The sequence below is a fragment of the Vigna angularis genome, chromosome 1, assembly GCF_016808095.1.
Source record: "Vigna angularis cultivar LongXiaoDou No.4 chromosome 1, ASM1680809v1, whole genome shotgun sequence".
Taxonomy (NCBI): domain Eukaryota; kingdom Viridiplantae; phylum Streptophyta; class Magnoliopsida; order Fabales; family Fabaceae; genus Vigna; species Vigna angularis.
Genome location: NC_068970.1, coordinates 2,258,425 through 2,278,408, shown reverse-complemented (window position 1 = coordinate 2,278,408; position 19,984 = coordinate 2,258,425). Strand labels below are relative to the sequence as shown.

The 19,984-nt window shown below is 31.1% G+C and overlaps 4 protein-coding genes across 9 annotated transcripts; 2 read left to right on the top strand and 2 right to left on the bottom strand.

Annotated features, from left to right (window-relative positions):
* Positions 1-1,897: 1,897 nt before the first annotated feature.
* On the bottom strand, positions 1,898-4,391 carry LOC108332977 (COMPASS-like H3K4 histone methylase component WDR5A). The gene is made up of 2 exons (XM_052871720.1): positions 3,582-4,391; positions 1,898-2,447 (listed from the first exon to the last, which is right to left on the bottom strand). The coding sequence occupies exons 1-2, from the start codon at positions 4,266-4,268 to the stop codon at positions 2,154-2,156; spliced, it is 981 nt and encodes a 326-aa protein (XP_052727680.1). The 5' UTR covers positions 4,269-4,391; the 3' UTR covers positions 1,898-2,153.
* Positions 4,392-5,277: 886 nt separating this feature from the next.
* LOC108344006 (uncharacterized) lies at positions 5,278-8,073 on the top strand. 6 transcript variants are annotated; one of them, XM_017582644.2, is made up of 3 exons: positions 5,278-6,588; positions 7,299-7,467; positions 7,730-8,073. In XM_017582644.2, exon 1 carries the CDS (start codon positions 5,409-5,411, stop codon positions 6,522-6,524), a length of 1,116 nt encoding a protein of 371 aa, XP_017438133.1. In that variant the 5' UTR covers positions 5,278-5,408; the 3' UTR covers positions 6,525-6,588; positions 7,299-7,467; positions 7,730-8,073. The 6 variants fall into 6 exon arrangements, with proteins under 6 accessions (XP_017438133.1, XP_017438181.1, XP_017438088.1 ...); XM_017582692.2 differs by lacking the exon at positions 7,730-8,073 and adding an exon at positions 6,870-6,991 and having other exon boundaries at positions 7,317-7,646; XM_017582599.2 differs by lacking the exon at positions 7,730-8,073 and adding an exon at positions 6,870-6,991 and having other exon boundaries at positions 7,299-7,646.
* Positions 8,074-9,575: 1,502 nt separating this feature from the next.
* Positions 9,576-11,661, top strand: LOC108332872 (uncharacterized). Its single transcript, XM_017568173.2, has 2 exons — positions 9,576-10,933; positions 11,398-11,661. The coding sequence occupies exon 1, from the start codon at positions 9,776-9,778 to the stop codon at positions 10,898-10,900; it is 1,125 nt and encodes a 374-aa protein (XP_017423662.1). The 5' UTR covers positions 9,576-9,775; the 3' UTR covers positions 10,901-10,933; positions 11,398-11,661.
* A 7,551-nt stretch (positions 11,662-19,212) lies between these two features.
* LOC108330050 (nuclear transcription factor Y subunit B-5) lies at positions 19,213-19,738 on the bottom strand. The gene has a single exon (XM_017564505.2). It carries the CDS (start codon positions 19,736-19,738, stop codon positions 19,343-19,345), a length of 396 nt encoding a protein of 131 aa, XP_017419994.1. The 3' UTR covers positions 19,213-19,342.
* Between the last annotated feature and the right edge of the window lie 246 nt (positions 19,739-19,984).

Below are 19,984 nucleotides of genomic sequence, written 5' to 3'. Positions count from 1 at the left end.
ATTTTAGGGAGCAGATTTGAGCGAGAGTAGAAAGGAGACATGTAACCGTAACATAACGTACTTTTATATTCATTTGACATAAAATATAAAAATAAAATTATCATAAAAATATAAATTTTATATATTTTTTTTAAAATGATAAAAAATAAAAAAAATATACTGTGTTAAATGAATGTAAAAATTTAAGTTTGACTCATGCATCTGATTAAAAAATCCAAAATGCTCATGTATATCAACACAATGCTCACATGTGTATCCTATAATTCTTTTACTATAGAAAATTAATGTGGTAGGTTAATTTTAAACTTTGGTTGGTATATATGTTTCCCTTATTAAGTAAAATTTCATTCTTAGCTTTTTGTTAGTTTAACTTTTAGAAATGTTTAGAAAAAAAAAGTAATAGAAGTAAAACTCATACAATTATATATATAACGTAAAAAGGTGATATATGTTTTACATTACAGAGATTTTTTATGTTTTTTTGGTAGATATTTATAGAATTTTATTTAATTTCATTTACGTTTAACAATATATATTAATTATAATTTAGTTTTAGTTAACGGAAAAGTAAAAGCTTTTAATAATTTTTTAACATTTTGTATTTTGGTGGGATTAAATTTAATTAGTATATGTAAGTTCAATTATGCTATAGTTTGTAACTAAGGAAAAACCATTACTTTGTAGTAATGTTTTATACACGTGTGTAATTTATTATACATGAATTTAAATAGATTTATATAATATAATCTGAATTGTCTCATTTAAGATTTTAATTTAAGTTTATATTGTTGTAAACTCCTATAATAAATACTATTTATAATAACTGTAATAATAAATTAATATTATTATTTGATTTAATATCTTTCTAGAAGTTGACTTTCATAATATTCATTTCATATATTTTTGTTAATAATAATTTAAATAATAATAAACGAGTTATTGTTTAAGAGAATGAATTTGAATTTTATTTACAAATCTCTTTTATAAATTTTAATTTTATTTTTCCAATTATATTTTTTTTATAAATAATAATTTTAATTTAATTTTAATATAATTTCCAATATTAAAAATTATATAAAATTTTTATAAAATAAAGTGACAATTATTTATTTTTATCAATCATTCACAAACAAACTTTCACAAAATTTCCTTTAAATTCTTTCATCAATCATTTCAAATCTCTTAATCGCAACAGTAGAGTCTCTTTTCATCCTCTAAAATTTATCAACTTCCAGTGAGAAGGAGATTGCCTCTCTTTATAATTGCTTCAAATATTAAACATGTTTTACAAGATTAAAAATTAATAAATAATTTATGTTAAGGAAAAGCAGAATAAGAACCAATTCTTTTATAATGTAATTTACTGGTTTTTTCTATCAACGTAAAGAAGATATGAACAATTCTTCAGTTTTTATTTTTTACCTGCTCAATTAACATATTTTTTAATTAATTTTTCTTTAATTTATGTCGTTTATTTCTTTCGTAATTTTTTTAAACGTGTCATCAAAAAGCAACATCAATAACACCAATTGTTTTTTCTGTTTGCCTACTCACCAATTAACTAGTTGTCGATAAGTCAATTCTATTAAATACCTATTAGGGAAATTAACCAATTTGAAGATAAGTGAAGTCTATTATGCAGCAATTATAAATATCCCGTGTTCCAAAATTGGGGCCAGTTACTTTTCTGGATTTGTGATATTAACAACAATATAAGAAATTAAACAATCACAGTCAATTATACTATGTATTCAAGTTGAAGAACACGGTTATCTGTCAATCTCTGTTTCGTGTAAGCACTTTCTAAGTATTTGTAGATATTGAACTTGGTCATTTTAGCCTATAAAATTTATCTTTTGACATATCTTTTGACAGTAATTGAAAAGCGAATGCTGACTTGTAGAATGAAGAATGAGAATAGTTAAATAGCGAAACCCGCTAGCTAAGATACAAGGTTGAAAATATTGTGTTCCCAAACACATGTTCCAGTCTCTCAAAGAATGGTGGAACCTAGCAGAGACTAAAATAGTGTTCTCAACTGGGAAAGGTACAGAGTTTCTCAACCAAAGTTCTCAACTAGAAAATGAGTCACAGGTATCATCATAAATCACTTACCCCAAATCAACTTTGATATCCATTTGTTCCCAACTGAATCATTCTTTCTGTTGAGTCCAGATCTTCACAGTTTTGTCATTGCCGAGTGCACCAGAAGCAATCATGTTCTCTGTCGGGTGACATGACACAGAAACAACTGCATCAGAATGGCCTTCTAATTTCTGTACTATTTTCCTTGACTGAAGTTCCCACAAGTATATAGAGTTATCTTCTGATCCGCCAACAACATACTTTCCATTTGTTATAGAAAAAGTTGATGAAATGCAGTATTTTGAATTAACGTGACCCGTGTAAGTCTTCAGAAACTTCCCAGTTGAATAGTTCCAAAGCCTCTGCAGGAAAAGAAAAATTCCGATGTAAGAATGACCCAAACATTGAATGGTGAAGCAAGAAAACAACTAGTAGCCAAATAAGCTACCAAATTAAGTGAATAATAACATGAAAAAACTAATCAAATTAGTCATTTGCTATTACATGCAATAGTACCTTACAAACTAAAGCTCATCAGAGAAAAAAATAAACCCGTTCTAGTTCATGAAATTGTAAGTGTTGGTCGTAGTTTCTAATATAACAAAATCCTCCTGATTAGTCAGTCATAGAAAATGTCGTTCACTTTTTAGTGAAAAAAAATAATACTAGAATATATTTACGGAGTGGAAACTAAAATGAGAATTTTGTAAAGTCGAAATGGACAAAAATTGAGGTTTAGTGCATGTTTGGTTTAATGTTTGCAAATGTAAAATGAACTTCATTGTGGAAACTTAAGTTTTAAAAGCAACCTTGTGTTGCTTTCATTTGAAACTTGCTCTGAAGCTACACTGAACATGAACATGAAAACGCAGTTCACCCTTGAACACCAATTTCGCTGGCTTGTTTTTCTCTTCATATTTATAAAGCCAGAGATCCAAAAATCTAAGTACAGTTTTTCAAAAAGAAAAATTCAATGGAGCTGATGAGTACAATCCATATTCAGAGAATCGCATAATCCTGATTCCTTAAATCCATAATAATATACAATAAGCCTGCCATTTTCCACTGGTTCAGAAGTTCAAAACAGAAGTGTTATGACACTAGACAATAGTAACTTGGTTCAAGTCAAGACCAAAGCGTAAGTAACAACAGAACCCGGAAAGACTGAGCTAAGAACTCGAAATTGAATTTTCAATAGAAAAGCAATGCACCTTCTCAGTTTCAATAGTTGCAGAAACACATTCGTCACGCAAGCAAAACACACCAAACCAGAAACTAACGTATGCCGTGTTTCTATAAATTTCTCAAAAAGTGCGTATAGGAGAAGAAAACGCAAAACTAAAACGAATTAAGATACTTGCATAAGCTAAAATTATCCTGCCAAAGAACCAGATTTTTTACTAATAAATTAGCATGCTTGTGGAAAAATGTACCCTAAATTTATCCAAACATGGGCTAATGTTGAAATGAATTAAGAGAGGGTAATGAGGAATTACGAGAGTGTTGTCGAGGGTGCCAACGAGGATGAACTTGGCGTTGGGGGAAAACTTGACAAAGGAGACGGGAGGGTTCTCGTCGTCGATAAGGGTCTTGACGCAGTGGCCAGTGGAGGCGTCCCAGATTCGGCAGAGGCCGTCGTAGCTGCTGGAGACGATGAGGGTGCCGTCGCGGTTGAAGTCCACGGCGGTGACGGGGTCGGAGTGGGCGGGGAGGACCTTGAGGCACTTGCCGGACTTCACATCCCAAACCCTAACGGTCTCGTCGAAGGAGCCGGAGACGATGACGTTAGACTGAGGGTTGAAATTGACGCAGAAGACAAAGTTAGTGTGGCCCTGCAGCGTCTTTATAAGGGACCCCGTCGGCACGTCCCAGAGGCGGAGGGTCTTGTCGTCGGAGGCGGAGACGAGGAAGCGGGAGTCGGAGGAGAAGGCGAGGTCCGACACGCCCTGCTCGTGCCCCGAGTACTCCTGCATCGGGGAGAGAGAGAGGCTGTCGGAGTCGGAGTCGGAGTTCGTGAAGCCGTAGGTTCGAAGAGTCTTGTCGGCGGAGGAGGAGGCGAGGAGGCGGCCATTGGAGGAGAATTTGACGGCGGAGATGGCGCGTTTGTGGCCAGTTAGGGTTTGGGAAAGAGTGTAGGGTTTGAAGGAATCTGAATCCGACGATGATTTCGGTTCCGTCGACATTTCTTTTCACTATTAAATTTACCTTTCTCTTGGCACTCTTCTGTCACCTTAGAACTGAAGAAAAAACCAGAAGAGAACAACGTAGTAGAAACAAACACTCTCTGCCTAAAGCTTTATTTTTCTCAATTTTTTTTATACACTTATATAAATCTCTCTCTATTCTCAATAACTCTCGTGTTTATAAAATTTTAATTTTACCACACAAATTTGTTTATATTTTGGAAAATATTTTTCACATTAAATGTATTGATTATTCCTTTTTCAAGATGTTTTAGTCATTAGAAAAAGTTAATTTTTTATTTATAATTATATATTTTTATTTAATGTCATCAAATCTGAATTTGGAGATAGATGACAAGATAAGATAGTTTGACCTCATTAATATGATATTTTTTACTGTTTAAAGGGAAAAAAATTAGTAAGAGAATTTAAAATTTTGATGATTATAGTGAATATAAATAATAATGAATAAAGTATTTTAATTGTATTTATATGATCAAAATATAGATAATGAGTTTATGATTCTATTAAAATAAGTATATATTAGTAGTAATTAATAATAACAAATTATCGATTTATGATATGTGATAATCCACCCCTACTTTTAAGAATATTTATTAGACAGGATAAAAACAATATTTTTATCATTTTAAAAATTGTTTTTTAAAATTTAAATAACTATTCATAATAAAAAAATTATTTATATAATATTACTTATAATATTATTTATTTTATTAATTACAATTTATTTTATCTATAACTATATTTATAATTGTATACACTATTTTGTTTTTTAATTATTACTTTTAAAATTTAAATAATTTATAAATATTTAAATAATACGTATGTGTTTGTGTTGTATTTGAAAAAAAAAATTGAAGAGTTAAATAGTATAAAAAGTTATTAACCGTGAGAGTGTTATATTTTAAGAAGCTAAAGTAATTCGTAATTATATTAGAATAGTTTTTATTATTTTTTCTATTTAAATGAGCTAAATAAAAAGGAAATGATAATTTTTTAACAGCTGTTTAGAGTGAATTATTCTGGTGCTGGTTCCAGTTTGTAGGGTTGACGGCGGTGAAAGACACCAAGTCCGAACTCTTGCGGCGGAAGCGGTGGATCTACCTCCATTCTCATCCCATGAACACCATTCTCCGCCACCGCCTCAGGCTAAGTCCGACACCTATTCTCTATTGCTTCCCCAAATTCCTTTTTTCCCAACCCTTTCACTTTTTCTCAACAACCACTTCTGAGCCCTGCGCCTTCACCTTATCCTATCTCAGCAACACCTGCGGCTTCTCGCACGACGTCGCACTGAAACTATCTAAACGGCTTCGTTTCGAAACCGCAGAAAAACCCGATTCCGTCTTCTCTTTCTTCCGAACCCACGGTTTCTCCACCTCCCAGATCTGCCGCATCTTCTACCAAGCCCCAGAGCTCTTGGTATGCGACCCCACCAAAAGGCTTCTCCCCAAATTCCAATTCTTTGCCTCTAAAGGCGCTTCGCCCTCCGACACCATTCTCATCGTCTCCAAGACCGCCCGTGTCCTTCGTTACGGTCTCAACAGCCATATCATTCCCATCTTTGAACTGATCCGAACGTTCTTGCCCTCCGACCTAAAAGCCCTCGCTGTTTTCATCGCCTGTCCCAATTTCATCGGAGACGGTCGTGTTGCCTCCAACGTTCAGATGTTGCTCGACACCGGAGTGACGCACACCGGAATTCGCTACTTGCTCTGCTCTCGGCCTTCGGTTCTGTGCTCCGACCTGAGACCCGCTATTGAGGAAGTGAAGTTGTTGGGGTTTGACCCTTTGAAGCTGAGCTTCACTCTGGCCATTCTGGCTAAAAGGGCTGTTTCGAAACCTCTTTGGGATGCCAAAGTTGACGTCTTGAAGAAATGGGGTTGGTCCGAGGATGATATTTGTGTTGCTTTTAGGAACCAGCCTAATATTATGCTGCGTTCCAAGGAAAAACTTAATGCAGTGATGGGGTTTTGGGTTGGTAAGCTTGGTTGGGATCACTCCGTGCTTATTTCGTCCCCAACGTTGTTTTCGTACAGTTTGGAGAAAAGGGTTGCACCGAGGGCTTTGGTTGTGCAGTATCTTCTCTCCAAAGGATTGGTGAAGAAAAGTGCTAGCTTGGCCACACCTTTTGTTTTGTCTGATGAACGGTTTCTGCAAAAGTACGTGAAACGTTTCGAGGAGAAAACGCCCAGGTTACTAGAGTTATATCAGGCGGCACAGGGAACATGCTAGCATCTGGTTGTTGATACTTAACTCATGGATACATACGGACTTTGGTGTAGTTCATCTCTAACCAGTATGTCTCATTAGACTTTTGTGACGTTTTTGTCTTTGTAGTAAGTACATTTTTAAATTAAGTTACAGTTGTGATTTATGGCAGTAGTCTAATATTTTATAACTGGTTGATCAGGAAAGAAAGTTGCCTTTGTAGAAAAGCTTTGCAAGTAATATTGATATTGATTCTCATTGTCCCTTCTTTTTAGTTTGTTTCATTTAACAGTACTCTTCAATGGTGGGTATCTTCATGAATTGTGGGATTGGAATGCTGCTTGAATTTCTAGCAATTTTCTTTTCCAGTTGTGTGCGAGACCAAGAGGCTGCATAATAAAACTTCTCTCCTATTCAAATTCAGCTAGAGTAGAACTCCTATTCAGCTAGAGTAGAACTCCTGCAATGTCATAAATGCTTTTATGGCCTAGGTAATTCTGGGTGATTGAATGGTTTGTCTAAGATTTTGCATGCAAATTTTTTAGTAATTCTTTTATCTTGTAAACTGTCTCCCCGTAAATTGGAATCTTCTAATCATAATCCTCTAACATTAACTCATAACAGTGTGCATCACAAGATTAGCCTTTTTCCTCTTTACCATCATCATTTGACATGCAACAACTTTGTTTGCTACATTATTCATTACAACTTGAACAACATTGTCTTCCCCCGCATCTTTAAAAATGATATCCATTATCTCAATTCAGAAATGATATCTATTATCTCAAACTTTTTCAGTTGTTATGGTTATTGCAGATGAATCTATATAATCTCATGACAGGAGGGAGGTTTGAATCCAAGACTATGCTATGAAATCAAATCAAACATAGTGTTAAATTTCTCGCTCTTTGCCACGTCAAAGGGTATTGCTTGACATGCTTCCTCTCTCGCACCTTTCTTAAACATGGTATTGATGGTTTCTTGTGTTAAGTATTCTTTCCTTAAAGATGTTTCTAGTACTGTCACTAGCTTCTGCACTTTCTTCTTTCTTATAATGTTTTAGCAAATTTTGTTACAAACCAACAACAGTTGCGCACATTTTCCTTCTGCATTTCATCATTAACACTGTTGCAAGCTTCCACATCCTTTCAAGTACCAACCAAGTCCTTGTGGTATACCTTCTGCCAATATTTGTATTGAAGTTTTCTAGTATCCCACCAACTTTTCAGCTATATCACTTCTTTTTCTTGGACCATTTTTGGGAGCCACGAGTGCAAAGGAGTTTGGAATTGGATTTGAAAGTCATTTGGCAATCGATGAAGGAGAAGGAATGAAATCAAAATGAGTCTAAAGTGATTTTAAGCAGCCAAAAGGACAGCAGAATTCTGTATCTTTTGGCAGGGGGCAATAACAATGTTAGTGACGTTTTTTGGGCCAAATTTTAGACAAAAGGGGTACGTGGAAGTAATTGGGCTTTGAGAGGATAAAAATGGGCCTAAACTTCTCGTTTTAAAACCCTAGTCACGTGACCCGACTTACCAAAATTGATAATGCTATTTTTTGACTTCCTTAATCTCATCTATTATTACTTATTAAGTATGGACTTGCACTAGTTTAACTGTCATATTTCAGTTTTCAGTTTGAAACTGTTTTTGTTATTATAATACTTATGGAGAATAAATTTAAAAGTCTAAAAGGAAATAAATAATTTTGGTATTAAAAGATATTGATTGAATTTATACAGTCATATTATCAACATTTTTAATGTTAATGCAATCTGTATTTAAAATAGTTCTTTAAATATATTGTTTATGAAACACATTTTGTAATTAAACATAAAAAATAATCTTACTAATTAAAAACAATCATCTAAGTGAAAACCACTCAGGCAAACCAAAATGACCAGTTGTATCTTTGGTAATTTTCTCAGAATTCTAGATAATTGGAAAAAATATTAATAGTATTTTTAATACTATAGTCACTATTTCTTGTGAAAATAAAGTTTTTATATAATGTTTAAAATTCTGTTTTTCCAAAAAGAAGATTCTGTTAATTTAGTAAAGTTACTAGTATCTTGATTTTTTTTTTTTGGGATTTGACCTAGAAAATGTAAGAATTTTCAAAAAAAATTATATTTTTTAAATATAAATCAATGAATATTCTGTAAATAAGAATTGATGAAAAACAAGGTAATTTAAAGATAAATTTAGAGATGTTTCATAAAAAGTATTTTAATTTTTCATATTAATCCCGATAGATGGAAGGAAGAAATCTTCTGGAAAAGTTATATTTCAAACCTTTTGCTATTTCTATGATTATTCCTATTTTTATTTTTGAATACTACATATTGATATTGATGTTTACTATATTCTAAAAAACACTTTTAACAAAGTGTTTAATGTTATTAGAGTAGAATTGTTAAAATGGGTAATTCGGTTTGACCTCTGATTCTGACTTATCACATTTAGTGAGTAGATTCAATTCGACTTACTTATGAATAAGTTGAAAAAATTTGAACTAATCCAACCCATCACGGATTGGTGGATAAAACAAGTTGATTCACTAACTCATTTAATTATAAGTTTTTTTTTATATAAAAAATTATAATTTTCTTTAATTCAAATCTAAATAAATTTGACTCTAATTTCAAAGACAATTCAAAATAAAAAAAATATCATATAAACGTAAACCAAAAACAAGTAACACGAACAAATAAATTTTTAGTATTAATAATTTTTGTATCACTTGTCTAAATTAGAATGTTAAATAAATAAATTTATAATATAATTTTTTCTTGTCATATCTTTTTTCTTTTATTTCATATATAATATAATAAAAAAATATTAAATAATAATATTAAAATATAAAATAATAAATAATTAAATTAAATTGATGAATTAGTAACCCAATTCCACTCACCATAAGTTTAATTCAAATAAACTAAATTTTAAGTGAGTGAATTTAAAACTAACCCATCAAAAAATATATATATTTTTTTTTTCAAACCAAATAAAATCCGTGTTGGCCGAATTAACTCGGAGGTTAGTACTTTTAACATGACTATCCGAGAGCATTTTGGTGATTTTAGCAAATTCAAATTCCACATTCTTCATCAATTGGGGCTTTTCCCCTCTGAAATCAAAACCCTCGTTCGGTTTTCTACTTTTCAATTGTGTTACATATTCGAATTTAGCGTTTCTTTTTACATGGATGCTGTTGTTAGAATTGCAATCTACATTTGCTAGCTTCATCATTGTTGTTTGAATAGGGATCCCATGTTCAAAATTTACCGCCGCACAACCCTTGGTTGTGCCAAGTTTTTCGAATTCACAACCCTAAAATGGAACCCTCTTTTCCAATTCTGCAGGGCCACCTCCACCTCCAATTCATCCTCTTTCGTGGTCTCGTACCTCGTCAACAACTGTGCCTTCTCCCAAAAAACCGCTCTCAAAGCTTCCCGCAATCTTCATTTTTCGAAACCCCAAAAGCCTGATTCTGTTCTCTCCTTCTTCCGAAACCACTCCTTCTCCAACTCTCAGATATCTCATATCCTCCAAAGAGTGCCCCAGTTACTTTCATGCAACACCCAAAAGTTGCTGTTGCCAAAGTTTGAATTTTTGCGTTCAAAGGGTGCTTCATCCCTTGACATTATTCACGTCGTTACCGCCTGCCCTCATTTTCTCCGACGAAGCTTGGAGAATCGTATAATCCCATCATATGAATTTATTAGAGGGCTCCTTCAACCCTTTATTACGGACAAACAAATCATTGATTTTCTGATTCACCATCCTCCTTTACTTTATGAAAGCCGTGGGGTAGCTAACCTCAAACTGTTGCTTGATAGTGGAGTTCCCGGTTCAAAAATTGTTAAATTGCCCCAGAGATGGCGTCGTCTACTCTACTTTGGCGACATGTCAAAGCCAGTTCAGGAGTTGAAGCAAATGGGCTTCGATGCTTCGCTTTCAACATTCTGCATAGCGTTGGTTGCCAAAATTATCGTAAACGAAAGCAAATGGGCCGAGAAGATTGACACTTATAAGAGGTGGGGTTGGTCCGAAGAACAAGTTCTTCCAGCATTTAGGAGGCAGCCTTATTGTATGCTGTCATCCTGTGATAAAATTAATGCCGTGATGAGTTATTGGGTGGAGCAGGCAGGCTTCAATTCTGTGGACCTTGTCAAACATCCTGGAATTTTCTTACTTAGTCTCCGAAAAAGGATTGCTCCGAGGGCTTGTGTCTTGCAGTTTCTTGTCTCAAAAGGTCTGCTACGGAAGGATCCAAGCTTAACGACACCATTTGTTCTGACTGAGAAGTTGTTCCTGGAAAAATATGTGAAACGTTTTAGGGAAGATTCTTCTCATCTGTTAAAGCTGTACACAGAACATGAGTCTTGGAAATGATAGGGACAAGACCTTGTGTGAACTTGTCTTCAGGTTTGTTAGTTCTTTGAGATCCTCCTTGCAAACATTTATGTTTTTCAGGAACATGTTTCATATGCAGATGATTTTGTCAGATCAGCTAGAAATTTTTGAGTTGTTTTGTGAAAGATTCTTGTTGGGTAGAAATTGTAAAGTAAAATTTGTCTAAAGAAAGGGACTTCTCGTCTTAGGCATATTGCAGTGGCTTCAGTTATCTGGGATCTTCTATCTACGAGTTTGATTGCGCCAGCTTAGCTATCAGTAGTTATTTTAGCAAAAGTTTGTGGAATAACTTATGAGTAAATAGGATGGTAAGGTTGTATCTGGAACCGAGAGGGTGCTAGCATCTTGTAGTTGGTTAAATGTTGAACGTAGATTTTGTTGTCAACTGCTGTATTTCTTCATCTCATTCTTGTATGTGTTATACTCCTGTCTAAATCTGGATTTCTAACAGTCTGATTGTGTTGACAATCAAACAGTAAAACAAGGACAAGAGTGAAAAAAAAGAAGAAACTGTATTTTTGAAGGTTCTATACGCAGAGGGACGTCTATTTCACACCAAGAGCTTCGCATGTTTGTGTGTATAGAACTAGGAATACCAGAAATTGTCAGGACAACTGAGACAAACCACTGTCTACAAGAATACAACGAGTAGACAGAATATTCAAACTCAACATTTCTAGATGTACTTTAGAAGATGGTCTTTTGCGCTTTTCATAAGACGATCACAATTTTAGATAAAATATCACAATTCTCTACTTTGATTCCAAATAATGTAAGAATTTTTGCAACTATATCCTTAAACGAAAAATTAATCTATTTTAACGAATCTCGATTTGGTAGAGACTTTGTAAACATATTTGTAGGTTTATTCTCTGAAGCTATCTTCATAATCCTAACCTTTCTAGATTTAATAACATCTTTAACCAAGTGTAGTCTGAAATTAATATGATTAGTTCTTTCATGCTATATACGATAAATAGTTAGATGTGTCATTATGGGAAATTTTTTAATGTTATACTTGCTGGTCATGTTTTTGAACCTTATCCTTCTTGACATTCTTTTTCTTGTAGTATAGAAAATATCAATTGTTGGATTTGCACAACAATCATAAGGAAAGTGTCTTTACCTTTTCATATCTATTGCAAAGAACTGTCTTTCCTTTTTGTTTCGGTTATTGGGGCTAAGTCACCAAACTCTTCTATAATTTATCTTTTAGTCGTCCGGTCTCGCTCCAAACTCCGTTGTTCACTCTTCCGTCTGGGAGGGAACCATTCTCCGATGTCAAAGTCAGTACATGAACCGTTTGTCGATTCAATGAAATAGTAATGAATGTGCAGTAAATGCAATCTATCTACCACTCACCTCTAACCTGTATTTATAGTTTTCGCCATGGGCTTGGGATTAGTGAAAAGTTAATCACGGTCCAATTCCAGTCCAATGGCTCTAATAACCATTTACCTTAATCCTAGTCTTAATGACCCAGTTTACCGGCCGGCCTTGCGCAGCTGCCTGTACGATATACCGCAATTACTCATCTGAGTGAAAGGATGAATGGTCGGGTCGCATAGCGTGTAGTGAGTGTTTATGGCAGCCATCCGGCAATGTTATCAGAGGAGTAAAAAAGATTGAAGAAACGTCGGCCGTTAGATTGGTGTCGGCGTTGCTCTCGGACCGCCCGGTCCATATGGTACACTTATCATATCTACTGATGTTTTTTACCTTTTAAATTCTGTTTTGAAAGTGTTGATATTTTAGAAATCTAAGATGTACTTAGTATTCTTTTCCTTCTGTACACTTAATTTAATTAAAGCGAATTGTGTGAATTGTGTTTATGCAAATATTGCAGTTTTGGTTTTATATTCTTGCAATATAAAAAACATATATTTCCAAACAAAATGATTTTTCTGAATAAGTATGAGTTTGAAATTACATTGAACTTTATAAAATCATATAATTAGATACCGCTTAATATAATTTCAGATAAATTTTCTTATATTTTGTAATTGGTAACATTGTTAATAATAAATTGCCTTTGTAATAAAACTTTTATCACTTTAGAATAATTTGATCAGGTTCATTCATATCTTATAAGATCAATCATTTCAAAATAACATATTATTTGTTTATTCATATCTTACAAGATCAATCACTTCAAAATAACATTATTTGTTTCGGTTTATGGAGTCGAGGTTATATCTATTTCTCCAAAGGATCTCCAATCTCTAAGGTCAAGTTAAGGTTTTGAGTTGGGGTGTTACTTGTAGAAAACACTCCGTGTTTGTTTGATAATATTAGCAATAAATGTGCAATAAATATAACTAACTACCTGAATATCAAACATGTATTTATAGATTTTAGGATGAGAAATATAACTAACTACCTTAATATCAAACATGCATTTATAGATATTAGGATGAGAAATATAACTAACTACCTAAATATCATATTTATAGATTTTAGGATAAACTTCTTATTAGTATCGGTCTAATTATAGTCCAAATAATTATGATTTAGTTTAAGATTAATGTAATTATTTTTAGTGTTAATTCTATTTATAACTCGACCGATCAGTTTACCGACCAATTTATGTAGAACCATAAGCTTGTTGACAGTTTAGGTAATGGCTAACCAGACGGTCATATTATACATCATTAAAATATTCTCTTAAAACATATATATTATCCTCTCTGTGTAAATTAAAATATACACGTTGAATAAGCATGTTTTTAAAAACTTCAACAAAAGTGTTTTAGGAAATTTTCTTCAGTGAAAACATATTTAGCAAACTTTATTAAACTCTTATCTCCTTTCGTTTATTCTTTTGATTTTTATTTATAAATTAAATTTCTGTATTTTATTAAGAGAAATGATCAATGGTTAAAAATAATTTATATCTGTAAGAGGTATATGAGTACTTCACTGTTACTACAAGCAGTCAGAAAACGTTGTGGTGCATAAAACGAAGTTGCCTCTAACAAGATTCCAACAGACAAAACTAACTACAAAATCTGTTCCAATGACTTGAAATGAAAATGTCATCAACAATGTCTATATTCCGAGAATATTTATAATGTCACATACGGTACAGTTCACTATTTTTCAACTCATTCATTTTGTCTCTCACAAAATTTATATAATAATTTATAGGTTCATACTTTGAAACATACGCTTAAAGTTTTCAACCGTGGTGTTTGTTTGTTGTGAACCCATGATTTCTAATTCTCTTAAAATAATGTTTTGAATGAGTATCATGTCAATTAAAAGAAGTAGTTCCTCGTATTGTGGATGTTTCAAACTAATAAAACTATATTAAGCACAAGCTTAGATTACAAGTGTCAAAATAAACTAACACCTTTCATCTTAGTTATTCCACTTCACGTTGTCCAAAGAAAAGTAAACCATTTAGGAAAGTTAGATAAAAAAAACAGAAAAAACCACAATGCAAAAGTTCAACTACACCACACCAATTGACAATCACAAATCTAAAGAATAAACAAATAAAACCAAAAAATTTCAAATAATTCATAATAAAAATAGGAAAAATAGATTTCTTTTTACAAAGTTTACTATATAGCTTGAATGAGCGGATCCAAGTTAGTTTTCAACCAAAAAGTTAAATGAGTTGGATTAAGAAGAACTCGGAAATTAAAGGATTATCTTTTATAACTTGTTCATTAGGTAAAAAAAAAACAATTTTGGTTGAATCACTTTACCCTCGAGCAATTTGAGCAGCTTTCAAAAAAGAGAAAATGTAAATGTTATATGTAATATAACCTTTTATTATTCTTTTCACACTTTGATAATTTGATTATTATAAAATAAGTTTAAGTTTAAATCAATTTTCTCATTTGTATATTCAAAATTGATTTTGATTATAGATTTCCAATATATTTTTTCACGTCAAACCATGTATATATATAAACATAAAATAATACGATAAGAAATAACAAATAAAATAATAGATTTAACAAACTTATAGAATAAGTTATGATAAATATAAACTTAGTTTATCTTCGCAAGTTATATACTTAAAATTACCTTTCTCTCTAACTAATATAAGATCTCTTAACATTTGCTTCACAATGATTTAAATTTTTTGGAGCAAAATTTTGGAATAATCTAGTCATGTAACTTTATTTACATCTCTTAAAAAAAATATTAAATATGTATCAGGAAAAGAGAAAGAAAGAAAAAAAAATAACATCAGTTATATATATAATTAAAATTATAATTCATATCTTTCTTTTATCTAACAAACAAAGACTTAGGGTATTGCCTCGTAATTATAAAAAAAAAAAGGGAAAACTAATATTTTTGAAGTTGTTTTTTTAGTATGACTACTGTAGAGTATATATATGGCTGTTTAATGGATCAAAGGAGTGGTTGCAGGCACCTATAGCTTCCAAGTAAAACAATGGCTTTTGCCTTTTGGGAATCCTCCATTATCATTGTTTTCTTCCAAGTAAATATAAACTTAAATCATACTTAATTCCAACAAAAGAAATTTATATTTACATGTACATATTTCCCTTAATTAATTTATTAAACCAAATGATAACACATAGCTATATGCTACCTACCATATGATAGAGTCCTCTTTCTATACAAAACCAAAAATTATAAATAAGAAAAAAAAATCACTGCATTTTTCTTTGAAACTCCTTTCAGCATCGAATTAAAACTATTTTATTTTACTCATTACATTATGTTAAATTACATTTGTAAATGTTCTTTAATTCTTCGTTTGGTGTTTTAGTCATCTTCTTTTTTTCACTGATATTGTAATTAATTAAAATAAATTTGATGGTGTCTTAAATGAACATGTTTAACCTAGAGCGTTATGAGATCAAAATAAAAGAAATAATAAAACTAAATTATTTGTATTTTTAAATAATTAAAAAACATTATATGTACTTTAAAGTTTATCTAAATTATAGCCTTTTCCAAATATTTCGTGTTAGTTATAATAACAATAATATGTAGATAAATTTTTTTAAAAAAATTAAGTTTTTGTTATCAAAATTTAAAAAAAAAATCAATGATTATATTAAGTTATATTTTAAAAGAATAATGCGTGTTCATACATCAATTATCACAAAAAGAACGATAAAGTCACTTATATATATTTACATGTATTTAAAATTAAATGTGATTTTGACAATGTAGGGGAAATGATGGACAAGAAGCATGATCCTTGTCTTTAGTTCCTAATCCAGGGAAAAAATTCATTGTATTCTTCTTAATTAATTAAGGGTATGCTTTGGAAAAAACAATCTTCATAAACACAGGAAAAATCATTTATAAATTGAAATTAAAAATTTCGAGAAAGTACTTTTTGCACAAATTAACTTATACAATAACCAATTTTAATTTATAAAAAAGTTTCATTTTTTTTCTTTTTATTTCTCTACTAAAAAATATCATTCCCTTTATATATAACGTTGAAGGCTTAAAATACATCAACAAAAAAACCTAAAATAAAAGTAGAAAGTATCATTGTTGGGATAGAATACATATGAATAAACCATCTTATTGTTTTGTATCTTGTTGAATAAATTTAAACTCAAACAAGTTTCTTGTTTTACTTTCTATTGGGATACCATTTTAAAATGAGATTAATTTAATAATTAGTTGACTCATCATAATGTTCCCTTTGTCTTAAGTATTATAGTGGAGGCAGGCAAAAAAAAATATTGCATGGGTGATTAAATTAATATATAATAGACAAAAAGGCATTTGTAAGTGTAGGTTTGTCACCTAGGACTTTAGGAATTGGCTAATTAATGTTGTTTATTTTATTCTCAATAATTATTCCATTTGTTGAATTAGAGATTATGAGTGCAATGGGTATATCATCCATTGATGTGATTGGATTAGTGAGTTAACTATTTTAACCTAATATCATAATAATAATTAATTAGTTGGTGGGTTGACTAACCCAAAATAACAATGACAAAAGGAAAAAAATAAAAAAGTACACATTTGATTAAATATTTCAAACAAAATCTAAATACAATAATAAAAACACATCATTAGCATTCACAAATATATTATTAATTTATCACCCACAAAAAATAGTACCTTCTGCTTTTAAGGTCAAAATAATAATTTCATTTCTTAGACCACTTTATAAACAAATAAAATATCTTTATTTGTTTTAAATTGAGAATACTATATTTTTTTAATTAAGTGAAATTAGTCAAAATAAACATAGTAAAGTAGTATCAAATACTACTTTATTGTCAAATACTATCAATTCATTAAGCTTTAATATAGATTAATTGTATTTATTAACGTGAGAATAACACTTTTATTTATATACATGTCCACAGTACTGTCTCAATATGTACTTTAGAACAAGTTTAATTAGTTATCTGGAGTTATAGTTTTAGACATATAGGTGCACTAAATATTTAAAAGGAAATTTTTATTTATAACTTTATATAAAAATTACTAGGTTTTGTTACGGTTTTCTTATACATATTCTTTTACCTTTTTATTTTTATAAATATAATAAAAATGCCGGTTGTGTTTTAATTATTTGTAATTGTTTCATGGGTAACCTAACTTAATTTAATTTAATCTCTTACAGTTGGGTGACAAAGTCTGTAGTTGAATATAAAATAAAACCTAATTCAATCTAATCAAAATTATTAAATAATATTAGTATTTAATTACATTGCTAACTATTTTTTAACTACTAAGTTATTCAATTATTCGTAATTAATTAATATAGTCTATTGTTCTGAAAATTATTCTAAAAAGGTAACAAAAGGTGTTTTAGAATTATAAATTTTAGAAGAAAAAAAACTCAAAAAGAGTGACCCAATCGATCAATTCCAATACAATTTGATGAAGATGTGTTGAATTGAGTTAAATCTCATTAAAAAGTTGAATTGAATAAAAAAATAAAAAAATCTAACTCAATTTTTTTTATATTGGACTGGGATGAATTTATTCAAACTCAAATTAAATATAACTTATTGATTATATTTTTCAATAATTAAATTAAAATTTATTTAAAATCTAATTATGTATAAAACAAAAAGAAACAAAAGTAAAAAGGGAGGTCCGTTATCAATTAAGTTATACACCCACACACACACACACACATATATATATATATATATATATATATATATATATATATTATTGTAAAAAGATATTATATTATTTCAACTTTTCTTATTTTCCATTAATACCATGATTATATAATAAATAACTCACATTTGATTATTAAATTAAAAAAGAAAAATATTATGAGAAGTATATTTTATCGTTAATATAAGTTGATGATTTGTATATATATATATATACGTACAAATATATTATTTATGTGAGGTTTTAAAAGGAACATCAAAGAATCCGTTACATGACCTTGTACGATGAATCAATCTAAAACAGCTTGCAAACTCCATCGTTTTTTGGCTTCACTTTGTTGGTGTTTTGTGTTGACATCTAACGAATACAATAGTTAATTTGGTATCGATTGTGGTCCATCCCCTTAAAATCACATTATTAGATTTAAGATACATTAATCTATATTAACATAACATTTACTGACGTACTACATTTTTAAGATTCTCATTAACAATTATCTGTTTAAAGGAACCCTAGAAAACTGACTTTATACACTCTCTTTTGGTCACCGCGATAGACTTTCAGATAAGGTCAGAACAAAACAAGGAGAATCAAACTATACAATATAATTAAACACCAAAACCTACTTAAAATCTTAGTTTAAATTACTCCATTTGAATATTCAATCTATTTTAAGTAATTCTCTAAATAAAAAATAATAACAATTTTAAAAATTTAGCCTTAATTTCACGAGGGTGAATGCTCTAACATCGATCTTGCAGATTCCAAACGATGGAAGAGTTCGTGGGAATTTTTCTGGGAATATACCATTAGATACATACATGCATGAAGACAGTGATTTACTAACCTCATGCTTCTGTCTTGTTCTGAATTTACTTTAAGTGTAATTATACGTCCTTTGACCCTAATCTTGAATGTAATTAAGGATAATCCTTATCCAATTAAGACATGCTGTGGTAGAATTTGTGGTCAACACAATGAAGAAGGAGGAGCTAGCTTGGAACTGTACGGAATGTTTTTGCTTTGATGATTAAGATATTGTATCACCATGTACGCATATGGTCAATCATGGACATGGCATATGCGAAAACTCAGCTTTGGTTCAATGAATGAATATTTATAGCACCGATCGAGACCATGATTCATATTGAATGAATATACTGCAAATCAATCAACAAAAAGGAGTGCATGCATATAGATATACGTAACAACATACAAAACAAGAAAACTATTACACTGATTGTCTCAACATCCTCAAAACCTTAAACTAGCCTTGTTTCAGACACAACACAGATTAATTCCTTGAAGGTTGTTCTAGGATCAGAATTCAGCATCCTTGTCTTTGGAGGGGCTATTTCCTCTCTCTTGGATGGCTGATCTATCTACTTCTAGTTCTCTATATCTGTGCAAATACCTTCTCAATGGGTCTGCATAGTCATCAAAACCAAGGGAGCCTAAGGCCCAGCATATATCATCTCCGTTCACGGTCTTCCTCCTCTCCTTTCTGCACTTCTCTGATGCCTCACTCGTCACAAAGCTTATAAACTCCGACACACACTCTTGCATTGTTTCCTTTGATTCCTTTGAGATTTTTGCATTAGGAGGCAGAATCTGCTTCATGATCCTTCCAACATTGGCTATTGGCAACAGACGGTCTTGTTCCCTGATGCCACTGTTTTCAGGATTAGAGGAACTGCCTCCGACATTGTCCACCATCTTTGGAAGGAAGCAAGAGGAAGGAATTCAACTCCAACAGACAACATGTCAAGGCTTTGTGAGTGTGTGTATATATATATATATATGAAGTGATTATTCTTCGATTGAAAACATGTGACTAAAGAAAAAAATAAAGATAAGTGCACATGCAAGGAAGCCTAGTCACAGTGACACATGAACATTAATGTTGTGAGTTAGTTAATTCAAGGTGACATGCGAATGATGCCAAGGCGGTCGGCTAAGATT